The sequence below is a fragment of the Rhinolophus ferrumequinum genome, chromosome 22, assembly GCF_004115265.2.
Source record: "Rhinolophus ferrumequinum isolate MPI-CBG mRhiFer1 chromosome 22, mRhiFer1_v1.p, whole genome shotgun sequence".
Taxonomy (NCBI): Eukaryota; Metazoa; Chordata; class Mammalia; order Chiroptera; family Rhinolophidae; genus Rhinolophus; species Rhinolophus ferrumequinum.
Window position 1 is genome coordinate 49,460,566 of NC_046305.1, and position 23,848 is coordinate 49,484,413.

General features: G+C 42.3%; 1 protein-coding gene across 7 annotated transcripts in view; it reads right to left on the reverse strand.

Annotated features, from left to right (window-relative positions):
* FMO5 (flavin containing dimethylaniline monoxygenase 5) overlaps positions 1 to 23,848 on the reverse strand; it is a 71,957-nt gene that overhangs the window by 28,979 nt on the left and 19,130 nt on the right. For 2 of the 7 annotated variants that reach the window (XM_033093124.1, XM_033093120.1), the window contains exon 6: positions 541 to 893. In XM_033093124.1, the coding sequence (XP_032949015.1) occupies positions 541 to 893 (353 nt within the window). Of the gene's footprint in view, positions 1 to 540; positions 894 to 3,272; positions 3,473 to 6,967; positions 7,111 to 7,879; positions 8,043 to 10,447; positions 10,637 to 13,310; positions 13,489 to 13,947; positions 14,104 to 23,848 lie in introns of those variants that run through there. The other 5 variants (XM_033093128.1, XM_033093125.1, XM_033093126.1 and 2 more) reach the window with 5 other exon arrangements.

The following is a 23,848-nucleotide window of genomic DNA, read 5'->3' on the forward strand; positions in this document are numbered from 1 at the left end:
AGTTGTTCCTCATGTTGTAGCCAAAACTGAAAGAGGGGACATAAAGTGGGGAAAGTGAGAATTGGAGAGGTTGAATCTTCTGCATTGTGGATGAGTCTTTAACCAGGTCTTAATCTGGGGGCTGAAATCAAATCATACCTTCTCTATATTTGACTTTGTCTATAATGAAAGAAGACAAACTTCTTTTGACTCATAAATGTATCCCAGTTGTCTAAAATCTAGGTGAGTGGATTCTGATCTACGGTGTACATTGGAATGACCTGGGAAACATTTTCTCAAGGATCTTATGTCTGCCCCACCCCAGATTTAATAAATAGACACCGTGAGGCAAAGCATGCGTCTTTTGGGAAAATTTCCCAGGAGATTCTAATATACATCCAAGGTTATAAACTACTATTTTATATTCAGTCAAAAATTAATTTTTGATCATTAATTTTGTATCAGGCATGTTACAACCGTACATACTGTCTCAGCTATATAAAGGCAAGAACTTAAACATACTACCAAATTATTAAGTATTCAACTTGCATGGTCACTTACCTTTGAATACTTGAGTGACCCAGCGTCCTTGAATCTCTGAAATGGGCATAGTGGCACCCAAGGGCTGGATTAAGCCTATGATTGCAAGAGTTGGCTTTTCCAGGTTAGGAGGGAAGACCGTTTTATACAGGGATACCTTGTTTTTGACTACTTTGACAGAATCTTCAAGAAAAGGAAAGGCAAAGGTATAGCCTGTTGCAAAGATAACAGCATCAATGTTATCCTCTCTGGAGCCGTCTTCAAATATGGCGGCTGTCTCTGTGAATTCCTTCACATTTCCTTTCACCTTCACCATGCCAGAAATTATACGATTTGGCAGGTCATCATTGACTGTTGGATGCTGACTCAGGGCTCTGTGAATAGTGATAAAGACAAAAGAAGGAGAAATGACAGAGAACATTGGGGAGGCGGGAAGAGGGGACAAGGAAGGAGAGAGAAATCAGTAACACACAGGTAAAATTCTACTTTGATGGAGATGGTTACACAATATGCCAATGGTCTCCCTCTTGGCTATTCCTGAAATTTGGAAGAGGTCTAATGTAGATTGGCACAGATCAGGATCTCAGAGCAGAAGTTGGACCGTAGATGACATTGAGATGGAAGATGTTGGAGAAGTGAAGCAAGAATGGTCTGATTTGGAGAGTGCATGTGTGATTTCTCAAGGAATAATAACGTCCCCAAGCCACAAAACTGTGAGTCTTGCATCTAGGCACCAAGCCTTTTCCTTTTCTCCTCTTAACATCCCAGAATAGTTTTATGTATTCTCTATCTCACTTTTACAGTTGTCTTTAGGGCCTCGTGCTCCATCCCCCTTCAATCTATCTTCTTCATCATTTTTGGAGTGGTTATTCCAAAATGTGTTTATTATTATGTCACTCACTTGCTTAAATGTTTCAATGGCTCAGGACTGTCTTTGTTTCAGACTTTTATATTAGCAGAGCACACACAGGTTTCCACATACCTGCCCAGGGAGCCGGGGATATACTCAGTCACTCTGCCATCATTGCATATCGTCCAACCAAATCAGACGACATACAGGTCCCAGAGCATGTTTTTTGCTATCCCAATATCTCATACTTATAATTAGAACACGACTTCCTTACCCTATTTGTTTGACTATCTCTTGTTATTCCATGAAGCCTCAAACAATTTTGTAACGAACAAAATTGTGGATGCTACAGTTTCCACAATTGGGTGAAATAAATGGTTGAAAACTTGTTGGACTTTCAACCTCAAAGTATCACCCCACTGACTAGTTTCAAAGGAATAAAATACCTTTACCAAGGAGAAGCCTGGTGGATACCACCTTTTCTAAGTGATCAAATCTAACCTCATTCATATGGGATAACTGCTAGCACATGGCTCCTGATGTGATCTACCGAGAAGGCACAAGTTATGAGTATTTGTGCTACAAATTTTAACCTGAACATAACAAAGGAAGAATAACTACGCAAGTGCAAATTTACAGAATTTCTGTAAAAGAATTGGCTTGAATTTTTTAAAAGTGAAGAACTATTTCAGGTTAAGAGAAAGAGACAACTAAATGCAGTGGTGAAATACCTGACAGGATCCTGGATTTAAAAAATAAAAAGCTATAAAGATACATTATTGGGGCAATTAGGGAAATTTGAATATGTGATATATTAGATAATGATATTTTATCAACGTTAAATTTCCCAAGTGTGATAATTGTGTTATGTTTATATAGGAGAGTACCCTTTTTCTTAGGCAATATGTGCTGAATAATTTAGGGTAAAACGACTTAATGATTGCAACTCTGTCTTAAATGGTGCAGAAAAGAAATATGTATATGTATGTATGCATGGATGCATATAGTATGTATGCTATATATGTATGGATCAATTTTTAGAGAGAGGGAGAAAGAAGAAGCAGATAAGGCAAACTGTTCATAGGTGACTCTAAATGAAGCATACATGGGTGCTCATTGTACTTACTATTTTGTATTAAGTAAATCTGAACATTTTTAATAATTGGATGGGAACAAGCACTTAAAATTATCTCTAGAAATGCTTTCACAGTGTACTTCCTTGGCTGTGTGAGGACTCCCACCCTTCACACTCTCAGAACATGCCATGCATTTCTCTATCTTATCTGTTGTCTGTCTTCTCATTACAGTATTTAAGGTAAAATCCATTTCTCAGGTCTGCCATTGATTTCTTATGTGCTTTCGGCAAGTTACTTTCCCTAAGTGTCAACTTTTATATCTGTAAAATGGAGCTAAAACACCAAGCTGTAGGGAGGGCTGCAGTGAGCATTGAATGAGATGATGCCTGTAACCATTCAGCACCAGGCTTGTCTCCATGAAGTCCTCAGAGAGGTGAGGTGTTACTATTTGTATTAATCCTCCTAGCAGGTCTTTAATCTCTATATTCTCATGCCCTGTATAATGCTTGGCTCATAGGAGGTGCTCAGTGTTGATGAATGAATGATGCGCTGCCCTCTGCTACCATTGTATTGTCGTCACTGGGTGTCATGGAAAAGAACTGGTACCCGGGGAAATGCTCCAATGGTTAATGCCAAGGTGAGTCCTAGACCGAAGATTACAGACCAGTAGACCTTGGGCTTCAGTGGGGACAAGGTAGAAATCTGATCTCAGAGTCTGTGGATTTTATTAACGTATGTGTAGCGGTAGCTCCACTATTAGCCTATGTGAACAGTCCTTATTTTTGTGTCCTGGCCATTACTGCCCCACTCCCATCCTGGAAACATACCTGTGTTTAGGCTTTAGGCCATACATTTCGTGGTTAAACCTTTGGTTCATCTGTCTTTCCAAATACGTGTTTAATAGTGATTGAGAAACAATCTTCCTCAGAAAATGTTTAAATCGAGAAAACAACAACACATCAAAAGGATATCCATGGTCTCCTACACGATTCATGATCCAAGACCCTCTCCTGATGCTGAGGAAAACCTGGGGTGTGAGAAAAAAATGGTTTGCTTTTACCATACTCTGGCTCATGATCCTGTAAAACTACCCTATTTTCTTCACGATTAAGTTTAAATTCATTAGTCTGGGTTTTGATACCTCATACAATCCTTTTTGTTTCCTGCCATTTTCCTTCTCAAACACTAACCTTACAATTAAATTGGTGTGTGCACTGACCAAAAATATGTCTTGCTCTGAAGCACCACTGCCTTTCTGTTTAGCCCCCTATCCACTTAATTCTCCAAAGCCTATTCATTTTTAAGATCCAGATAAGTTTGGCTCTTAATGAAGACACCACTGACTGTTCTGGCTGACAGATTTTCTCTCCATCCTCTGAAATTCTCTAGTACTTTCCTCCATCCAACTCATTTAAAATCGTGAAACGATAAAGCTAAAAGCAATGGAATATCTTTCAAATCAAAGCCCTCAGTCTTTTTTGCCTTTGACATTGTTTGAATTACTACCCCCAAAACCTGTTATTTATCATTGATATTGATAGTAAACTTTTTATTTTCTTTCAATTGTAATATGTAAGCGTACTTAATTATGGTAGCACTTAAGGTCACCATCGGTGAGATTATATGTGTGAAGTTAAACATTCTTATTTTCTGTCCCTCCAGATATGTTCGCTCTGGTGTGGACGGAGAGCACACACATCTTTTAGTCTCCCCAATACGTCATCACCACACCTCCATTTATTGAGAATCATGACCTGTACATCACTACACCAGGTTCTTTATCTGCATCTTATTTAATCACCACAACAACCTCTTGCGGTCGGTATTATGATCCTCGTTTCAGGGGCGGGATGCGTGAAGACCATGCCTAAGTGACCTCAGGTCACACAGATCGTAAGTGGCAGAGCTGACTTTCCAACCCAGGTCTGACTGACTCCATAGCCTGTATTTAAGAAATGTTCCATTGATTATTTATTGGAAAAACTGAAGATTGCTAGTAGAATAACAGGAAACTCGCCAGTCTTTTGATGTCCTCTGCTGCCTAAAGTCCATGTTCCGAGCTGATCAAAGTTTGACCTTGAATTACTTGGCAGAGCATACTTTCTCTACATTATAAAACTCTCTAGAGATAGATGTGAGTTGTTAGGTATATATATATATATATACATTGCCTTATGGCCATTTGTCTCAGCTGTAAGAAAATGGTAACCTGTCCACAGAGGGCTAATCATGAACTTCACACATATTCTCACCAATGGTGACCTTAACGCTCTCATAATTAAGCACTTTTAGATGTCACAGTTGAAAGAGCATGCATGGTCTTAGGAATGAAATGGTTTTGTGTGCAATCTATATCACTTTTGTTTTGTAAGTATACAAGGTTTCCTATGTATGAAATAGTGACAGTGATTGCATACATCACAGGCTGTTGTGAGAAACAGTGTTTTTGTAAAGGGTAAAGCATACTCCTGTAATGAACTCTCAGTACATGCTTAAGGGCTATCCTCGTACTTCTTAGTTCAGTTTTCCATCTGTACCTTGTTTTAAGCAAACAGCATATTTACAAATTTGGATTTCTAAGAAACAATGTAAGGAAAATTGTTTTACAAGAAAGGATGTTTTCTCTTCACAAAAGCATTATAGCGCAAGAATTCTGATACCAAAATGTCCTTGATACACTAAAATTTACCGGTTCATTTAAGATGTTTGATTTACAAACGGCTTCTCATGGGTACAATTTAATACGTGAAATCCAAACCCAGCAGTGGAGTTTCTTCCACTTGCCTTAATAGTGACACTATTTTCCTTGCTATGGGACATCATTTTGCCGTGCGTTTTCCCAGGCTTTCTCAGACACAGCCACCTTATCCCCACCCACTCTGGATGCTTTGTCCTCTGGCAATCTACATTTCCTCAGTGCACATAAGGCCCCGCTCCCTTTTGACTGAGCGTTTGACAAGCCAGTGACATTAAAGAAGGTTCCTGCCTTGGGTCCCCACCGCCTACCTGGCACATTCATTGTATCCTAACACCCACACACGTTTTGATCCTTTCTTGTTTCTAAACCTATTTTCTGATAAATCCTTGTTGAGTTAATTCACGGCGTAACATTTGAAATCACTTTTGTGGGGCGAGATGGGAAGAGTACTGAGAAGAAGTGTTATTGAATGGACTTTCTGGGTAAAGGTCATTATAATTTAAAAACTAATAATTTAAAACATATTTGTGGAGAAGCACACCTTAAAGTTACTGAAGAATGGCCAGGCATTTACCTGTTGACAATAAAGTTATGGTTCAATAATGACATGAATAACAAAATATAAAAATGACATGTTTTTTCCTAGGATATATAATGAAGACTCTTTTTTCCCAGTTCAAAATCTATGATCCAAAAAAACAAAAACAAAAACGAAAAAATCCTCAACCCTGAGGGACCGAGAAATTGCGTTAGAGCAGGGGAGTCAAAACCGCAGCCCTCGGGCCAACTGTGGTCCACTATCCATTGTTAATTGGCCCGCAGCAAATTCCAAAAATATATTTAGTTTACTTAAATAAACCAGGTGAGGCAATACGAACTTCAGTACTTCACCTCGAGTGAGTACCCCGGCTGTTTGTGTATTTTGCCTCATATGGCCCTTGGTGAAATATGTTGAAAAAAGTTTGGACACCTCTGCTTTAGAGGATATGTCATTCCGTGTTACCTAGCTGTACGCAAAGGCTGGGGTGAGCTGCCTGAACGGGCCACAGTGGGACACTTTCATACCGACATGCATGTGGTCTTTGGCCCAGTTACACTGCTGCTTTTCTCCTCGTGGGGTGTGAAGAGGAAAATTTCCCACCACCCTGAGTGCCAAGGTCAGTGACCCTGGGTGTTTCCGTGAGAGCCTGGCACTCCTGCTGGCCAGCAGAATACCACACTTCTAAACGCTGCATTCCAACAAGCTCTCCCAGCAATTATTAGGTTGGTACAAAAGTCATTGCAGTTTTTGCAATTATTTTTAAACTTTAAAACATCAATTCCTTTTGTACCAACCAAATACTTGGTCTCCTTCAAAGCCGGAGGCACACTCTGAAGGGAGGGACAGCCTACTGGGATTATGAGCACCCTCTGTGGTCATGACCTCATTCCTTAGGGTGAGGCCAACTGAATGATGGGAATCTAACCGGCAACTTTGACTGGCAGTGAGGCAATGAAAGCCAGCCCTGCATTTGTCATCCGCGCTGACGAGCTACGTGCAGGTCTCCATAGTCCCCCTTGGGTCCACCTGCAGCTTTCTCGGTGAAGCAGAGGAAATACTGTGTTTCCCCAAAAATATGCCCCAGTTATGATCGTCAGCCAGACGGACACATTTAGTACGTTCTGACGATGTTCCAGAAGAAGATGACATGACTGTTAGAATAAATGTAGATTATCGTACATGACAAAATAAGGCATTCCCTGAAAATGAGCGCTAATGGAGCAAAAATTAATATGAGCCCCAGTCTTGTTTTCGGGGAAACATGGTAATTTGCTGATTCAAACCTGCTTGGCTGTGTGGCTAATCTCCACGGCCAGATCCCCTCCAGAGTTCCCAATGCCAATGACAATGACTCTCTTTCCACTGAAACTCTCTGGATTCTTATAGTCTCGACTATGGAAGTACTGTCCTTTGAACTTCTCAATTCCTGCAAGAGAAGGGAAAATAATCAGACGCCTTACCTGATACCGTTTGACAAATCATTTTCCTGGGCAGTGTGTAGACTTTAAGCCTACACTCTCCACACGTTCTCCCCTTACTCAGCTGCACTCTTGCCTCTGGACATTTTTGCCTGTTTTCTTTCCCCATGGCCTCCGAGCAGAACCTCGTGGTTTGCTTCCCGTAAGTAGTCTCCTTCATTCAGGATCTGTTTGTATTCTGGACTTGTAGACCCAGAAATCCAAACTACCTTGGAAAACTTCCATTCTCTTTTGTCTTTTCATCCTCTTTAAATACCTACTCACATTGCAATTGGAGTATATGTTTTTATAAACTCTGGAGTATGCACAGAATGCTTTTCTTTTTTTTTCCAAATGAGAATCCAGGACAAAGACTGTAATAAATTCTTTCCTGAAGCTTTAATTTCTTCCTATACATTCAGTATTTCTGTTTGTTTCCTCAATTGCTGAAAAGGTCCACATCCAACCTAATACAGATCGACTCCGTGTTCTTTCTTCTGATTGTTAGAAAAACTAAAGTCATTGTGAAAGGAGACATAGAGCCCTCTTCACTTTCCTCGCTCTCTACAATTCCCATGACCTCCAGCTCCCAAAGGGCAGTGATACAGTTACCCCCTCGTGGTGCTGGAGGATATGCAGAATCAGGATAAGTAGTCCCTCAGATGGAAACCCCCCCATTTCTTGGGGATCAGGTCACAGGCATGGTTCAAGGGTCTCCCTGCCCGGTAGGCGACTCACCAGGGAAGCTCTCCAAGGGTAAGTGAGCATTGGTGTGGTGGCCAGTGCAAACCATGACCCCATCGAAGACAGTCACCTCCTTTTTCCCTTCAGATTCCGTGACCACCTCCCATTGGCCTGAAGTGGGGAAATCAGGCTGCTTCTTCACACTGCACACAGTGGTCTGCAAAGAAAAGCGATAGCCACAGGGGCTGTACCCGTGGCCTGTACAGTGGGCATCTTCCCTGACACCACTCTCCTTACAGAGCGTTACACAAAGGGCTGGTATCACATGATAGGACTCACGCAGGGATATTTGCTTTTCGTACTCCACAAATAAGAACATTTTGGGGGATTGTGGTCAGTGTGAGAAAACTTCCATGAGGCAGGCTACATAAAACACAGTTGGCCGGCTGACGTTGCACTGTCCTCTGCTTCTAGAAACATGCAAACTACCACTTCTCTTGGACTAGGCCCTAAGGCAATGTGACACTTCACTAAAACTTGGGTTTCTGTGCTGCTGAGACACTAAGACACTCCATGCACTCAATGCCTTTTCCTCCCCTGACCCCCAGACATCATGAGACCCTCTGATGTCTTCTTCCTCCCAGGTCCTGTTCTCGCTGTCTAGCCTTAAACATGTAGCTGAGCTATAGGGCTCCCTTTCCTAGTGGAGCAGAAAAACATCTCAGTGGCTCATTTATTTTACGTAATATTTTATGTAAATGAGCCTCTCTTTGGCTCCGATAAATGCCTCTTTTTCCAGTAACTATAAAGAAACACGCTGTGAGATGGATAGTCAGTGGTGTAATTTTTAACTTAAATTAAAAAATAAATAAACAAACCTGGGTTAGTCCGCCCAGCCTAGAACCATTCAGAACGGGTTCCTATGTGCTTCTCGGGTCTACGAGCATAACGTCTTGTGGACAAACAGACACACCGCACCTGTGTACCCCAGCCGTCCTGCGTTGCTCTGAGTTCTTTTCATTCACGTTCTTGCCTTTACACAGGCTGGTGCCTCTGACGGGATCATCCCTTTATCCTCCTTGATCTGGCTGGTTCCTACTGACCCTTCAACCTTTAGTTCAGATAGCACAGCCTCTAAGAAAACTTCCCTGGTGCCTGATGCCTCACGCCCAGATGGCATAAGCAGCCCTCCTCTGAGCTGCAGTCCAGAGAGCTCTATAGCCTTTATCACCCTGTAACTCTTGTAAAACAACAGTCAACAGAAATCTCATTGAAAATGAAGTAGAGAGGCAAGAAGGGGGAGTGCGCATGCCCTATGTGGACCACAAACACAGTGGGGAGAACTCTTTGGACCCGCCCTCCCACCTTCCTCTTCCCCTCCATAAAAAGAGTCTCCTTTCCTTTGTTTTAGGGGACTTGCATATGGCCTCCCTTGGTCGCATGGTATGGGTTGCAGTTCTTTGTTCCTGAATAAACCCATTTTACTGGAGACTATCTGGCTGACGTTATGTCCAGTCAGCACTCTTTATTTTTATCAATTATAGTATGTATAATAAAATTTTCTTCACTTTCCTATCTCCTTAACTAGATTATGAAATCACTGATTTATTTTTTGTCTTTGTATTTTTACTGTAATCAAGCGAAGGGACCTACCACTGGGCTGAAAGTGACTTACTTTGAAGTTGTCACTGGATATTACCACTTCATTATTCTTGTTAAACAGAAAAGGCATGATTTAGCAGAATGACAGGAAAGTAGAAGGAGGCTAGGGCAGGGGAATTGAACGAAGGTGGTAAAAAGATAGAAACTTCTTGTTATAAGACGACTATGTACTGGGTATAATGTACAATATGGTGACCAGTTAACACTGCTGTGTGGCATATTTGAAAGTTGTTAGAAAGTCAATCTTAAGAGTTCTTATCCCTAGGAAAGAAAAAGTAGAAGATTTGGGCTTGTTGCCAGCTGTCAGAAATATCTGTTGGGCTGTGGCTGAAAATGATAGAAAAATCAGGGAAGACTTTACAGCAGGAAGAAACCACTTGTACAATCATTGTTTTACAGAAAAGAAAATGAGGACACATCAAAGCTGAGGAACTTACTTGTCTAAGTCACAACATATTAACAGGAGAACAAAGACTAGAATGCAAGTTTTTCTTCCCCAATTCAGTGTTCTTCCCTTTTCACCAGTTAACTTCTTTGCTTTCTCTATAACTACTGCATTGGGGTGTTATGATCACATAAAATCATGTAATGGAAAACACTTCGGAAAGTATAAAAGGGCCAAGAAATAGTGGACAAGTTGTGGAAAAAGAAGTTCCCGTGCCTGTCAGTCCCCTTGTCTAACTGGGACAACAGTTCCCCTCATTTGTTTCATTGCACTTTAAATAGTATCACAAGGAGACATTGGAAACATTCTGGCAGGTGGTTTACTGGATCTCAGGCAAATATGTAAAAGGGGACCTTTCCATGAATATTCTTCTGGCACAGAGCAGACAAAGTGTGGAGTCTTTGTCTGGATGGGACAGAAACAGGTGCATATCAAAGCCATCTTTACATGTAACCACATTATTCATGTACTTAACAGACAACTTGAAGCCCAAAGATACCTACAAAGTCCCCTACCTTGAATCGAATATACTTTCCAAGGTCAAATTCTTTGGCGTACATCCGGAAATACTCCAGCACTTGGGAGTTGTGCATGAAGTTAGGAAAATGAGCGGGGATCGGATAGTCGCTGAAGCACATAATCTCCTTTGAAGTAGTCACAATCACTGATTTGTAGATACTGGCCCTTCCTTCTTCACGATTTTCCTGCAGTAAATTAGAAGTATTCATTCTAATTTAATTCTAAATTAATTCTAATTTTCATTCTAAGCAACTTGAGAATTAACTTCATGGTTTACAAGAAGACAATAAACATTTCAGGTTTTCAGAGGTTTCTGAAAGTAATGCCATTTAAAAAAAGTTATATACACACATACACACACACACACACACACACACACACCCTCCACATCTCCCAGTATTTGTGCCCTCGTGCATGTAGTCTCTCCACCTTGAATGAGTTGTCTTTATGACTTGCTTTTGACCAACAGCATGCAGTTGGAAGGATACTGAATGGCTTCCAAGAGTATGTCCTAAGTAGTCTGGCAGCTTCTGCTTGGGGCTCTTAGAAAGCTGGCTCTGGTGGAAGTTAGCAGGCCCGCAAGAAGTCCAGATACCCTGAGGCTACCATACTGCAAGGAAGCCCAAGCGAGCCTCCTGAAGAGACTGTCTAGCATAGAGAGATATGCAGCCAGCCCCAGAAATTCTAGTTGTCCCAGCTGCAGTTCTAAGCACGTGAGGAAACAGACCGTAGCAGATGTCTAGTTTCAGCTGTGACCGGATTGCAACAACGTGAGATTCCAAGTGAGAACTGCCCATCTAAGTAATAGTCTTAAATATTTTATATATTTAGGTAAGTTTACATATACTTGTGAGATTGCGCTCTAGGAATCAATGTACTAACTTAGATTCTGTCTAGTAGGTGTTCCCATTTTACCTCCGTTTTACTAAATTGAAAGACTGTTACTCAGTGTTAGCATAAATGGGGTGAAACGGGAACACAGATTCAAGCTGGAGAGAGTGTAATTTCGTACAATGTGCTTTGCATACTTGCCAACATCAGTCTTACCTAACATTAGTGATGAGATCAAGAATTGATTGAATTTAATATCTTGAGAATTTATATATACTGTAGTCCCCCTGAATTAGCTTTCCAAGGTTTCAGTCATCCATGGTCAACTTTGGTAGGAAAATATTAAATGGAAAATTCCAGAAATAAACAACTTTTAAGTTTTAGTTTGCGAGCCATTCTGAGTAGCTGATGAAATCTGGTGCCCTCCCACTCTGACCCGCCCATGATGTGAACCATCTCTTTGTCTACTGTCTCCACGCTGTGTGCGCCACCTGCCCTTTAGTCACTTAGTAGCCATCTCAGTTATCAGATGGACTGTCACAGTATCACTGTCCTGTGTTCAAGTGACCCTTACTTTACTTCATAACGGCCCCAAAGCGCAAGCGTAGTGATGCTGGCAGTTTGGGTATGCCAAAGAGAAGCCGTGACGAGCTTCTATTCAGAGAAAAGTGAGTCCATACAAACAGATTGTGAGAGAGAAACCACATTCATATAACTTTTCTTATAGTCTATTATAATTGCTCTACTGTTAAATTAGTTATTGTTGTTAATCACTTAGTATGCCTAATTTATAAGTTAAACTTTATCATAGGTATGCATGTATAGAAAATAAATAGTACATATAGGGTTCGGTACTATCCATGGTTTTTAGGCATCCACTGGGGGTCCTGGGACATCTCCACCATGGATAAGGGGGGATAATTATGACTAGGAAGTTCTCAGTAATAACAAAAAGTGGACAGGTGGTGAATCCTACTCCTGTTTGGCAGGTGGAATAGAGAAAGAGGAATAGAGATGAGAAAATTCCAAGTGATGATATTTGGGAAGTAAAAGATACATACTGAATCCCTGGGACCTGTCCCAAGAAAGAGAAAATGGAAGCCCCGAATCCCTTGTGTCTTATTGGACACCTGGTAGCAATGGTGGAATTCCAAAGGGCGTTGGATGGACCTATACATGAAATCCCCAATAAATTACAGAAAAATTATGGGGTAGGATTAGGGGAGGGGGCTCCAAATAACATGCAAGGCTGTGGTAGAGAAGCCGATCTCAGATACAGGAAGTCTTTAGGAAACCAGCATCGGTTTGGAAAATGTGTTTAATCAGCTACTGATGGATGTTTCTAGGACTCAGGCTGCACAACTGTCTGACTGTGGACTACGTGAGAATGAAGGTCTCTAGTTGCACAGCATTCTAAGGAGCCACTCAAGGCATTTTGCATCTCAAGGATTCATTTATAAAATATAAATATATATGGTATCTAATATGTTCCAGGTATCACACTTGGCTCTACAAACATAATGGTGTGTATGTGTATGTATGTATGTGTGTGTGTGTGTGTATACATAAAATATATAATATATGTATATATTAAAATACATGTAACGATATATGATATATATATAATAGACACAGATGTGGTCTGCCTTACCATAAGTCAGAGTTACAAAATAGAGCTTATTTATTTTCACGGAAACAGTTTACAGGGTGTTGAAATTTTGCCAAGAGGATATCCAGAAAAAACTCTTACGTGTTTAACAGAGAACAATTGTAAACTGCTTTTGAGATAAAAGCAGAAATCTTGTAGGACGGTGGACACGTGACTGATTTTGTGCCGGGTCAGCAGTTGACTAACCTGGCTAGGATGCTTACCAGAGACACCCGGTGTGTGGGCCCCACCCCGGGCCTACTGAGTGATAACTGCCATGTAGCACTTATTGGGCCATCATAGTTCCTGACACGAGATAAAATATTTCATGCACCTGCTTGCAGCGAGGGTTCCAAGTATTAAAGAACCAGGAGATTTACCTGGAACCTCCAGAGCCCCCCGATGTCATCAGTCCTTTCAAAGCAGACAGGCTCCAAGCCTTCTTCCAGGCAGCACTTGATGGATACCAGCCCGCTCACGCCTCCCCCAATCACGGCAATTCTTTTCTTGGTCATTGTCTCCAGGGATCTTCACAGGGCTGGGTCAAAGTAACTTGTCCTAAAGAAAAGATGACAAATGACAGAAAACCCACATCAGTTAACACCTTTCAAGGAAGACCTTGGCCATAGCATCCGAAAAAATCCTGCAACAACAGGTGCCAGTGCCTTTGGGGAAGCCAGATTCTGCTGTCTTCTTAGCAGGAGGGAACTGCTCAAAATGGGATAGGGGAGCCCGGGCCTGCAAGACCCAGAGGCGCGCCCAGAGCGATGAGCTCCGTGGTCAAACCGGATCTCACTGCCTTTCCTGCCTGCAGCACAGGGCGGACCCCTCACCTGCAATCCGTAGGCTGCTGTGCACTGTTGGCCTTTTTCGATGAAATATAAAGCAACAACGTGCAAACACAGCAACATCTAATGGGGAGGGGCTGTCCCCACACCTCCTCTTTCAGCCAAATCCCGCCCACTCAGTGGCACCCATTCCCTCCCTCAGGGGGAATTAAATTTGGGTGGATCCTGCCTTGGGGTGAAAAAGTTAATCTTACAACCTCTGGTTTTCAGCTGCTGTTTTCCGCACTGTCAACTACTCACTCTGGGGTGGGAGCTGCCTATATCCCCATGGCTCCCCTCCCCTTTGTTACCACTTTCAACTTCCTGGTGTTTGCCTTAAAGTGACAAATTTCTGCTGAAGGGAAACTATGGTATTTCCCTGAAAATAAGACCTAGCCGGGACCATCAGCTCGAATGCGTCTTTTGGAGCAAAAATTAATATAAGACCCTATTATACTATGTAAGACTCGATCTTATACTAAAATAAGACCGGGTCTTATGTTAATTTTTCTCCAAGAGATGCATTAGACCCGATGGTCCCGGCTAGGTCTTATTTTCAGGGAAACATGGTATCACCAACCTCAAAGCAAGCCTTGCTCCAAAAGATGAAGTGGGAAACCCTACCTTTCAGGAGATCTGTTAAAACAGGTCCCAGCCCCTCGGCCACCCCCCAAACCCCACCACATAGATTGGATCTTTGGTTCTATGCTCCTGATAGAATTTACTTTAAAATTCTATGCACTGAGTGGGCGCTGGTGTTTCCTACTTAGAGGGACTTAGAGTTTCATGGAGAAGACCAAAATGCTGACAATGTCAATAAAACAATAATTCTTTTTATTTTGATTTTTAAATTTTTTATTAGTTTCAGGTGTACAAAACAATGTACTAGTTAGACATTTATCATTTATATCCCTCACACAGTGATAACCGCCCTCTCCCTATCTACTACCCTATGGCTTTTATTAAGAACTAAGTGAGTAGAGAAACTAAGCACCTACTTTCCAAGGAGAATTTCTTACCTATGGTCAATTTTCTCTTGAGCCTTAGATCCTCAGACAAGTGTCCGCTGTAGAGTTTCTATCTTCATTTACCTCTAAAGCTAAACTGGCATTCGTTTGAATAGATATTTATTAGAATCCTCCCATGTGCTAGGCACGGGCTGGGCTTCGACTACAAAGGCTAATAAACGCAATTCTTTATATAAAGAGCTTTTGATACACCACTAAGGGAGGGAGCAAATACACATTTTTTCCTGTACAAATAAGGAGTAGAGGGGGACCATGTCAAGCAGAGAGTAGCAGAAGTACAGGGTACCAGATACCTGCTGTGTTTGCTGCTCAGTGGGTTTGTCATGAGGGCATTTAGAAGAACGTGGGACATATGGTTAAGACTCGTGAATGGGCCTGCCAAAGCAGGCTGCATCCAGTTCTTGCCGGAACCTAAATGCCATGCTATGACATAATGCTTTCTTATGATCTAGAGAACTGACATAATTTCACATGATTTTCAAGGAAAGAAAGTCAGTGAATGAAAGTACAACACTCACAGGGGCTTTTGAGAGGGCTACAAAAGAGGGAAAGACAAAAGAAAACTAGATTTCAATCAAGGCAAGGAAGTGGGTTTGGTGTCCTAGAAAAGGGTGCAATATCTCCTTGAGAAGAACACAGAAATTCTGAACTGCAGAGGATGAAGGAAAATGGAGAAAGGAGAGGCCAGGCAAGAGGACAGGCTGAGATGGGCAGCCAGGAAAGAACGGGAGAAACTGATCCCTAGAGTTTAAAATGGGTATAGTGAAGGCAGAATTCAGGGATGAGAATGGCAAGAATTTGGTAGGTGGACTGGAGGGCTGTGGGAGAATTAAAAACTCAGGGTTCCATCACAGCACGCGACCACCAGCAACTCAGCCTAGACCCCAGCAGACCTGCATGTGTTGTTCCTTCTTCCCCAGCCACTCAGGTGGGCTAAGGGAGGCTGCAGGGCAGGATGGACAAAGCCCAAGCCCGTATGGCAACCTTATTTATTGCGGAGTGCCTCCTTCTCCTTTCCGAGACAGCTCCCTAAACCCAACATGCACACCAGATGGAGTGGAGGATGGAAGCTGCTCGGCCCCAGGCAACTTTCTTCTGGAAAACCACCTGTCCTGCCACCATAGCATCTCAAGGATACTTCCGTTTCAAGCACTGACGGGACTGCCTTTCAAAACAGTGTATGTCCTGGTTTACAACTTAGCCTCGAGGACCCGTCCCTTGGGAATTTCTTTACTGATATTACAACAGCTGATAAATACAATAATTTAAGTTTGCATATTTATGTAGTGAGATTTAGTCGTTTACCAAAGTCATCTGTGTCCTTTTTACTAACGTGTCAACGAGCTGCCCCTGTGTGGGACTCCAGTCACCACAGCAAAGCCAGTCCGTAAGCCAAATTAAGGCCTGACCCGTAGTCCTCTGGAATAAGCCCAGACATCTGACGGGTGTCCCAGGGCCTGGTGCCTCTCCCTCAGAAGCCCCGGCCCCAAGCAGCATTTGTGCGTTTTAAATGTGCAGTAAGCAACTATCAGACCTCAGTGCCGAGATGTTTGTATTTGTGCTTTGAAGTAAAATTTGGTTTTGCAGCATAAAAAAAAAAACAAAAAACTCAGGGTTCCTGTGGAAGTTTGATAAAGTTAATGGGATTCTTCTAATGATTCCTTCCTTCCAGGTCTTAGAAGAAAGCTGGAGGAATGAGCACCAGCCTCTGTGAGCACAGGTAGCTGTGCTTTTGGTGCATTTCCCCGAAGATCCCCTCATCCCATAGCTGTAATAGAGACTCTTCACGTTTTTCCTGTTCAGCTCAACAGGTCACTTGGTCCTGGAAGAGTCCTAGTTATTATACTTAAGCTAAGACGCTCTGGCCGATTTAATGTGACTCTTTCCTCTTACTCAATTGACCAAATTAAAAGATCCATTGAATATGACTGGAATTAAGCCAACTTCATGGGTTACTTACATTTGATTCCTGGTCCTGTATTCTCAAGTAGTATGTGATCTACTGTCTAGAACTGAAAGGAATTTACAAATGATAGGACTTTGGGGACATTTGGAAAGGTTTTGATTTATCAACTCTAACACCATTGCTTCTTTTTTCCTCTGCTACCATGGAGAGCTTCTCTAGGGAAGAGGAAGCTGTAATTCCAACCAGAACTTGGAACAGTTTTAATTAAACTTTACTAATGGTAGCAAATTCTATTATGACGAACATAGAATCAATTTCTTTGTTAGAAGGAACCTTAAAGCTCATCTGATTTCTCCCTGTCCTGAGCTTTGAATCTACTCCATGTTGGCCCGGTCAAATGGCCATCCAGCCGTTTTCATTGTCTTCCTATTCTGTTTGTATTTCTCACCATTTCATAGGCAGCCTGTTCTATCTTGCAATGATACCGGCAGATAGGAAAAAAAAAATTGTTCCTTTTTTTTTTTTAATGATACTGTGCAATCCTCAACATTTCACTCCTTGGTCCTGGTTCAACCCTTTGAAGAGATACTGAGCAAATAGAATCCTTTGGTACAGGACACCTCTTCAGATATTTGAACCCTTGTATCTCTCCCTTCTTCAGTTATATTAGAAATGGCACATTTTCAAATCCCTTAACCATTCTTGTCTCTCCTTTTACTGCACCCCACTTTTACTTTTAAAACATGTCTTTGGGTGTTGTCTGACCTGTTTAGAGAACAATTTTACATTGTAGGACATTATAAGTTTTTAATGATGCTTCACACAGTTAAGCCCTTTGAGGGCCATATCATTCTGCTGACTCACATTGAGCCCTCTATTCCAAACCCCAAAGTTGTTCCTCATGTTGTAGCCAAAACTGAAAGAGGGGACATAAAGTGGGGAAAGTGAGAATTGGAGAGGTTGAATTTTCTACATTGTGGATGAGTCTTTAATCAGGTCTTAATTTGGGGGCTGAAATCAAATCACACCTTCTCTATGTTTGACTTTATCTATAATGAAAGAAGACAAACTTCTTTTGACTCATAAATGTATCCCAGTTGTCTAAAATCTAGGTGAGTGGATTCTGATCTACGGTGTACATTGGAATGACCCGGGAAACATTTTCTCAAGGATCTTATGTCTGCCCCACTCCAGATTTAATAAATAGACACCGTGAGGCAAAGCATGCCTCTTTTGGGAAAATTTCCCAGGAGATTCTAATACATGTCCATGGTTATAAACTACTATTTTATATTCAGTCAAAAATTAATTTTTGAACACTAATTTTGTGTCAGGCATGTTATAACCGTACATACTGTCTCAGCTATTTAAAGGCAAGAACTTAAACATACTACCAAGTTATTAAGTATTCAACTTGCATGGTCACTTACCTTTAAATACTTGAGTGACCCAGCGTCCTTGGATCTCTGAAATGGGCTTGATGGCACCCAAGGGCTGGACTAAGCCTATGATTGCAAGAGTTGGCTTTTCCAGGTTAGGAGGGAAGACCGTTTTATACAGGGATACCCTGTTTTTGACTACTTTGACAGAATCTTCAAGAAAAGGAAAGGCAAAGATAACAGCATCAATGTTATCCTCTCTGGAGCCATCGTCAAATATGGCAGCTATCTCTGTGAATTCCTTCACATTTCCTTTCACCTTCACCATGCCAGAAATTATACGATTTGACAGGTCATCATTGATTGTTGGATGCTGACTCACGGCTCTGTGAATGGTGATAAAGACCAAAAGAAGGAGAAATGAGAGAAAACTTTGGGGAGTCAAAGAGAGGGGGCAAGGAAGGAGAGAGAAATCAGTTAACACACAGGAAAAATTCTACTTTGATGGAGGTGATTACACAATATGCCAATGGTCTCCTTCTCGGCTATCCCTGAAATTTGGAAAAGGTCTAATGTATATTGGCACAGATCAGGATCTCAGAGCAGAAGTTGGACCATAGATGACATTGAGATGGAAGATGTTGGAGAACTGACGCAAAAATCGTCTAATTTGGAGAGTGCATGTGTGATTTCTCAAGGAATAAGAACGTGCCCAAGTCAGAAAACTATGAGTCTTACATCTAGCCACCAAGCCTTTTCCCTTTCTCCTCTTAACATCCCAGTATAGTTGTATGTATTCTCTATCTCACTTTTACAGTTGTCTTTAGGGCCTCGTGCTCCATCCCCCTTCAATCTATCTTCATCATTTTTGGAGTGGTTATTCCAAAATGTATTTATTATTATATCATTCGCTTGCTTAAAATCTTTCAATGGCTCGGGACTGTCTTTGTTCCAGACTTTTCATTTAGCAGAGCATATACAGGTTTTCATGTACCTGCCCAGTGAGCCTGGGGATGAATTTAGGGATTGGGATTATTAGAGAATTATCTAAAGTGAACCAGAATTCAAAAAAAAGGGAAAAAACAAGGTTGGGGAATATTGAACAGGGGGATTCCTGGAAGGAGTTGTAGTCCAGGTAATCTAGATCACTTACTACTAGTGCAGACCAGGAGCAACCACTCTACAGTTTTGAATCACTTTACATTTTCTAATGTTTGTTGTTGAGTTGCCCTCCTCTCGTCGTTATCCCATTCTGGATAGCAGGAAAACTCTTTAAATGAAAACGATCTCGGTGCCATTTTCCTAAACATCAGTACAGAAAAACAAGTCATACCTGTGTCCCATTTAGCAGCCAGCCGTGGGAAAGAGGAACCTGCAGAGAGGTGACAGCTGCTGAGAAGAGGTCAGAAGGATGACTCTACCAGGTTTAATCACTGTCGAAGCCATCATATTTCCTGAGAGGAGATAAAATAACTCATGTACCTGCTTGCAGCGAGGGTTCCAAGTATTAAAGAACCAGATTTACCTGGAACCTCCACCGCCACCCCTCCCCCCCCATGTCATCAGTCCTTTCAAAGCAGACAGGCTCCAAGCCTTCTTCCAGGCAGCACTTGATGGATACCAGCCCGCTCAGGCCTCCCCCAATCACAGCAATTCTTTTCTTGGTCATTGTCTCCAGGGATCTTCACAGGGCTGGGTCCAAGTAATTTGTCCTAAAGAAAAGATGACAAATGACAGAAAACCCACATCAGTTAACACCTTTCAAGGAAGATCTTGCATCTGAATAAATCCTGCAACAACAGGTGCCTGTGGGGAAGCCAGATTCTGCTGTCTTCTTAGCAGGAGGGAACTGCTCAACATGCCATAGGGGAGCCAGGGCCTGCAAGACCCAGAGGCGTGCCCAGAGCTGAGAGCTCCGTGGTCAAACCGGATCTCACTGCCTTTCCTGCCTGCAGCACCGGGCGGACCCCTCAGCTGTGATCCACAGGCTGCTCTGCACTGTGGGCCTTTTTCGATGAAATATAAAGCAGCAAAGTGCAAACACAGCAACATCTAATGGGGAGGGGCTGTCCCCACACCTCCTCTTTCAGCCAAATCCAGCCCACCCAGCGGCACCCATTCCCTCCCTCAGCGGGAATTAAACGTGGGTGGAACCTGCTTTGGGCCAAAAATATTAATCTTACAACCTCTGGTTTTCAGCTGCTGTTTTCCGCACTGTCAACTGCTCACTCTGGGGTGGGAGCTGCCTATATCCCCATGGCTCCCCTCCCCTTTGTTACTACTTTCAAATTCCTGGTGTTTGCCTTAAAGTGACAAACTCCTGCTGAACTGAAACTATCAACAGCCTAAAGCAAGCTTTGCTCTAAAAGTTTAAGTGGGAATCCCTACCATTCAGGAGAATTGTTAAAATAGGTCCGGACCCCTCAGCCACACCCACCCTAACCCCCTCCTCATAGATTGGAAATTTGGTTCTATGCTCCTGATAGAATTTACTTTAAAACACCCATGAGTGGGTGCTGGTGTTTTCTACTTAGAGGGACTTAGAGTTTAATGGAGAAAACCAAAACGCAGACATTTACAATATAATAAAAATGCTTTTTAAAAGCGCTTTCTCTCATGCAGGTACATGTGCAATTAAAAACATAAAATATCCACTTTTGAAATGTAACTTAAGTTTTTCAACTATAAACGCAGTAAAGGCCAATATGATGGATGTAGGATTTCACTCAGTGGGTCAGAATCAGGGCCCACCCACCCAGGAATCCGTTTTGACAGATGTCAGGGGTTTGGAGTGATAGGTGTGGCTGATGCCATCTGTCTTTGTTTCCCTGAGTCAACTTTGATCCAGATGATTGCCTGCCAGTCATAGCAGCCCTGGGGTTTCACTTGCTGGTTTCGCTCTAAAGGTATTGCTCGTGGGTTAAAGTTATTTCTCAAGGGCTTACATAATATGGTTCAAAAACCTTGATGGGAATGGATACACAATCCTCTCAGCAACTCTATGAGGCAAATACTTATCATCACCCTCTTTTGCAAGTAAGTAGAAAGGTAGGGATGCAAACCGGGCAGTGACTTCAAGCCTGGGCTTCCAAGCACTGTCCCTACTGCTCCTTTATGAGGATGTTTTTACTTCTTATTTAGCCTCAAGTCCTCCTCCTGTTTTCCGACTCTGTATTCCATCCCCCTTTTGCCTAACTTCTGCCTTTACAATACTTTACTTGAACTGCTTTTCGCTGAGCTATAACTTGCCACATTTCAGCTACTTTAAATATGTTTAGAAATAGATCTTTGGTTTGGGGAATCACTTGGCTCCTTTAGAAAGATTCCTGCACAATATATAGTATGAATTATATGAAAATATAGTAAACACACACACACACACACACACAGTGGAGAACACTTGACACCAATATAGCCTAATAGGAGAATGAGGGGGAAAAGCCTCAAAGATGGAGTTTTACCCATTTTCTTAGTAATTAAAAAACATGGTTTTGCTTTTTGATGTGGTTCTGTCTTTTGGATGTGGTTCTTATTTATCAAAATGTCATGAATCTTTCAGTAGTCACATCAAGATGACCTAATCTAAAAGTTCTTATTTTAAAAAAAAAAGCTGATGTTTATGTTTGTTCTGAATTGTCTCCTCCCTTTGCTCCAGAAATCCTTTATTTAACTATTGTCTTCACACAGATTACCAGCAAATAGAATGCCTTTTGTCCCCAAACATCTTTCCTTCTGTCTAACGCTACTTTCTCCCTGAAAGAAAAAAGCTGGTTTTTTTCTTTCTTTTTTTGTTACCGAAATGTATCTTCCTTGAGATTTCAGGAAAATTAGCTTCTCATTCTATTGCTCCCAAGATTTATGGTAGTGGAAGGGCCAAGGAACATCTTGCTCAATCACTCTGTTTCTATTAGACCGTGTTTTATTGGGTGTTGGAGAAGGAACGTGACTTGTGTTCAGTTACTGAGTTGCTTCACCACAAGGAGCCACATCTGAATCCAAGGAAGAGGATTGCTAGTCCCCCAGAGGTCCCAGGCCTGGAGCTGGGTGTAGTAACTGGACGGGGTGGGGGTGAGTATATCAGGAGAAGGATGAACACAGAATTTTCGTGACTAGAGGAGAGGCAGACGCTGCGAGCTGTTCGTTACAATCTGGTCTCCTCCTCTTCCAGACAACAGGGTGGTAGCCGGGGATGGGGCTGCCGAAATAGGAACTGCATTTCCCAGTGCCCCTTGCAGCTATGTGCCCATGTGACTAAGTTCTCACTAAGGAATAAGAAATGGTGACATAGGCACGTTTACAAGGCCATGGTTTACCCTGGACGTCTACTCTTTCGCCTTTCCTGGAGCTAGAACCCTTTGGAAATAACATATTGAAGATCGTAGGTCCACCATCAGGTTGGGTTCCTAAATGACTCCATCTTCTAATCTGGACCTACTGATCTTGAACTGTTACATGAGAGATAAGTACACTGCCATTTTGTTTATGGTATTGAGTTTTTAATTTTGCTTTTTATAACAGTTTGGATGGCAAAGGTCTTTGGACCTGTAACTTTTTAAGACTGATATATTTCATAAAAGCTTCCAGTTATAAATGTCAACTTATAATAGTATCTTTTAAAAATAAAATTTGTAAGAGTTTTATTCTTTTATTTTCCCCCCTTTCTTGTGCCTCTCCCCACTCCTGTTCAAGCCGTTGTTTGTCAGTCTAGTTGTGTAGGACTCAGCTCTCTGGCCCATGCTGCTGTTATGGGCCTTGAGCTCCCCCGGCTGAGGGAGTCGGTCACCGGTCGTCAGTTGGCCTCTCACAGCAGCTCACGGAAGCTCTCGCCTGCTGCCAGGTGCTTACAATGGCCACCAGCCACTCAAGCGGCACACGGGAGCCCGTGGCAGCACACAGAAGCCCATGGCACTCATGCCAACCTCCAGCTGCTCCCTGCAGCTCCGCTCCAGGGAGAGCTGTTGTTCACAATCTTATCTGTAGAGGGCGCTGCTCACTGGCCCATGTGGGAATTGAACTGGCGACCTTGGCATTAGGAGCATCGGGATCCAACCACCTGAGCCACCGGGCCGGCCCCGAAAAGTTCATTTTTATATTCAGTTGAAAACCCACCCAATTAAGTCCCTCAATTCCACTGCTCCCCTTTGATCTGTGCTCAGCCCCTAATAAACTCTGTTGTTTTCTGGCTCTTAACCAAAGACAGTTTGCAGACAAAAAGGTACATTTTTACTGCAAATTTTGTTTACCCATCCAGAATCTTGACTGTCTGGTTACTCTCATTTGGTTACCTCCCTGCCCTCCCCAATTCCTGTCATTCTTTCCATAGGATTCTGAAACAGGGCCCTTGAAGGAATAACACATTAAACCTTAACTAGTGTACTATTCAGCTTTCTAACTCCAGGTTGGTCTCTTGGGGCCAAATAATACGTCTCTGGTATATATTTCCTTACAGTAGTCAAATCATCAGTAGAGAAGCATACCCATTATGTATCAGCCAATGGAAAACTTGTGAGGAAGAGAAACTGTTTTTGTAAAGCTAAATAGAAATGATTTTTGGATTATCTGCTTTGGGGGTGGGAAACAAAAAACTTTCATGGCCAAAAGCTTTTCTGAAAGAAAGGGTTTATTGAGCCAGATGCCAGCCAGAAAAGGACAGGGTCCTGGGGCGCGCCGTCTGTACCAGCAGCGGTAGGGCTACGCACTCCTGGCATTGACGGATCCTTCATATCTCGGGTTTAGAAAACAAAGACGAAAGTTGTTTTGAAGAATTGGCACTGGCTA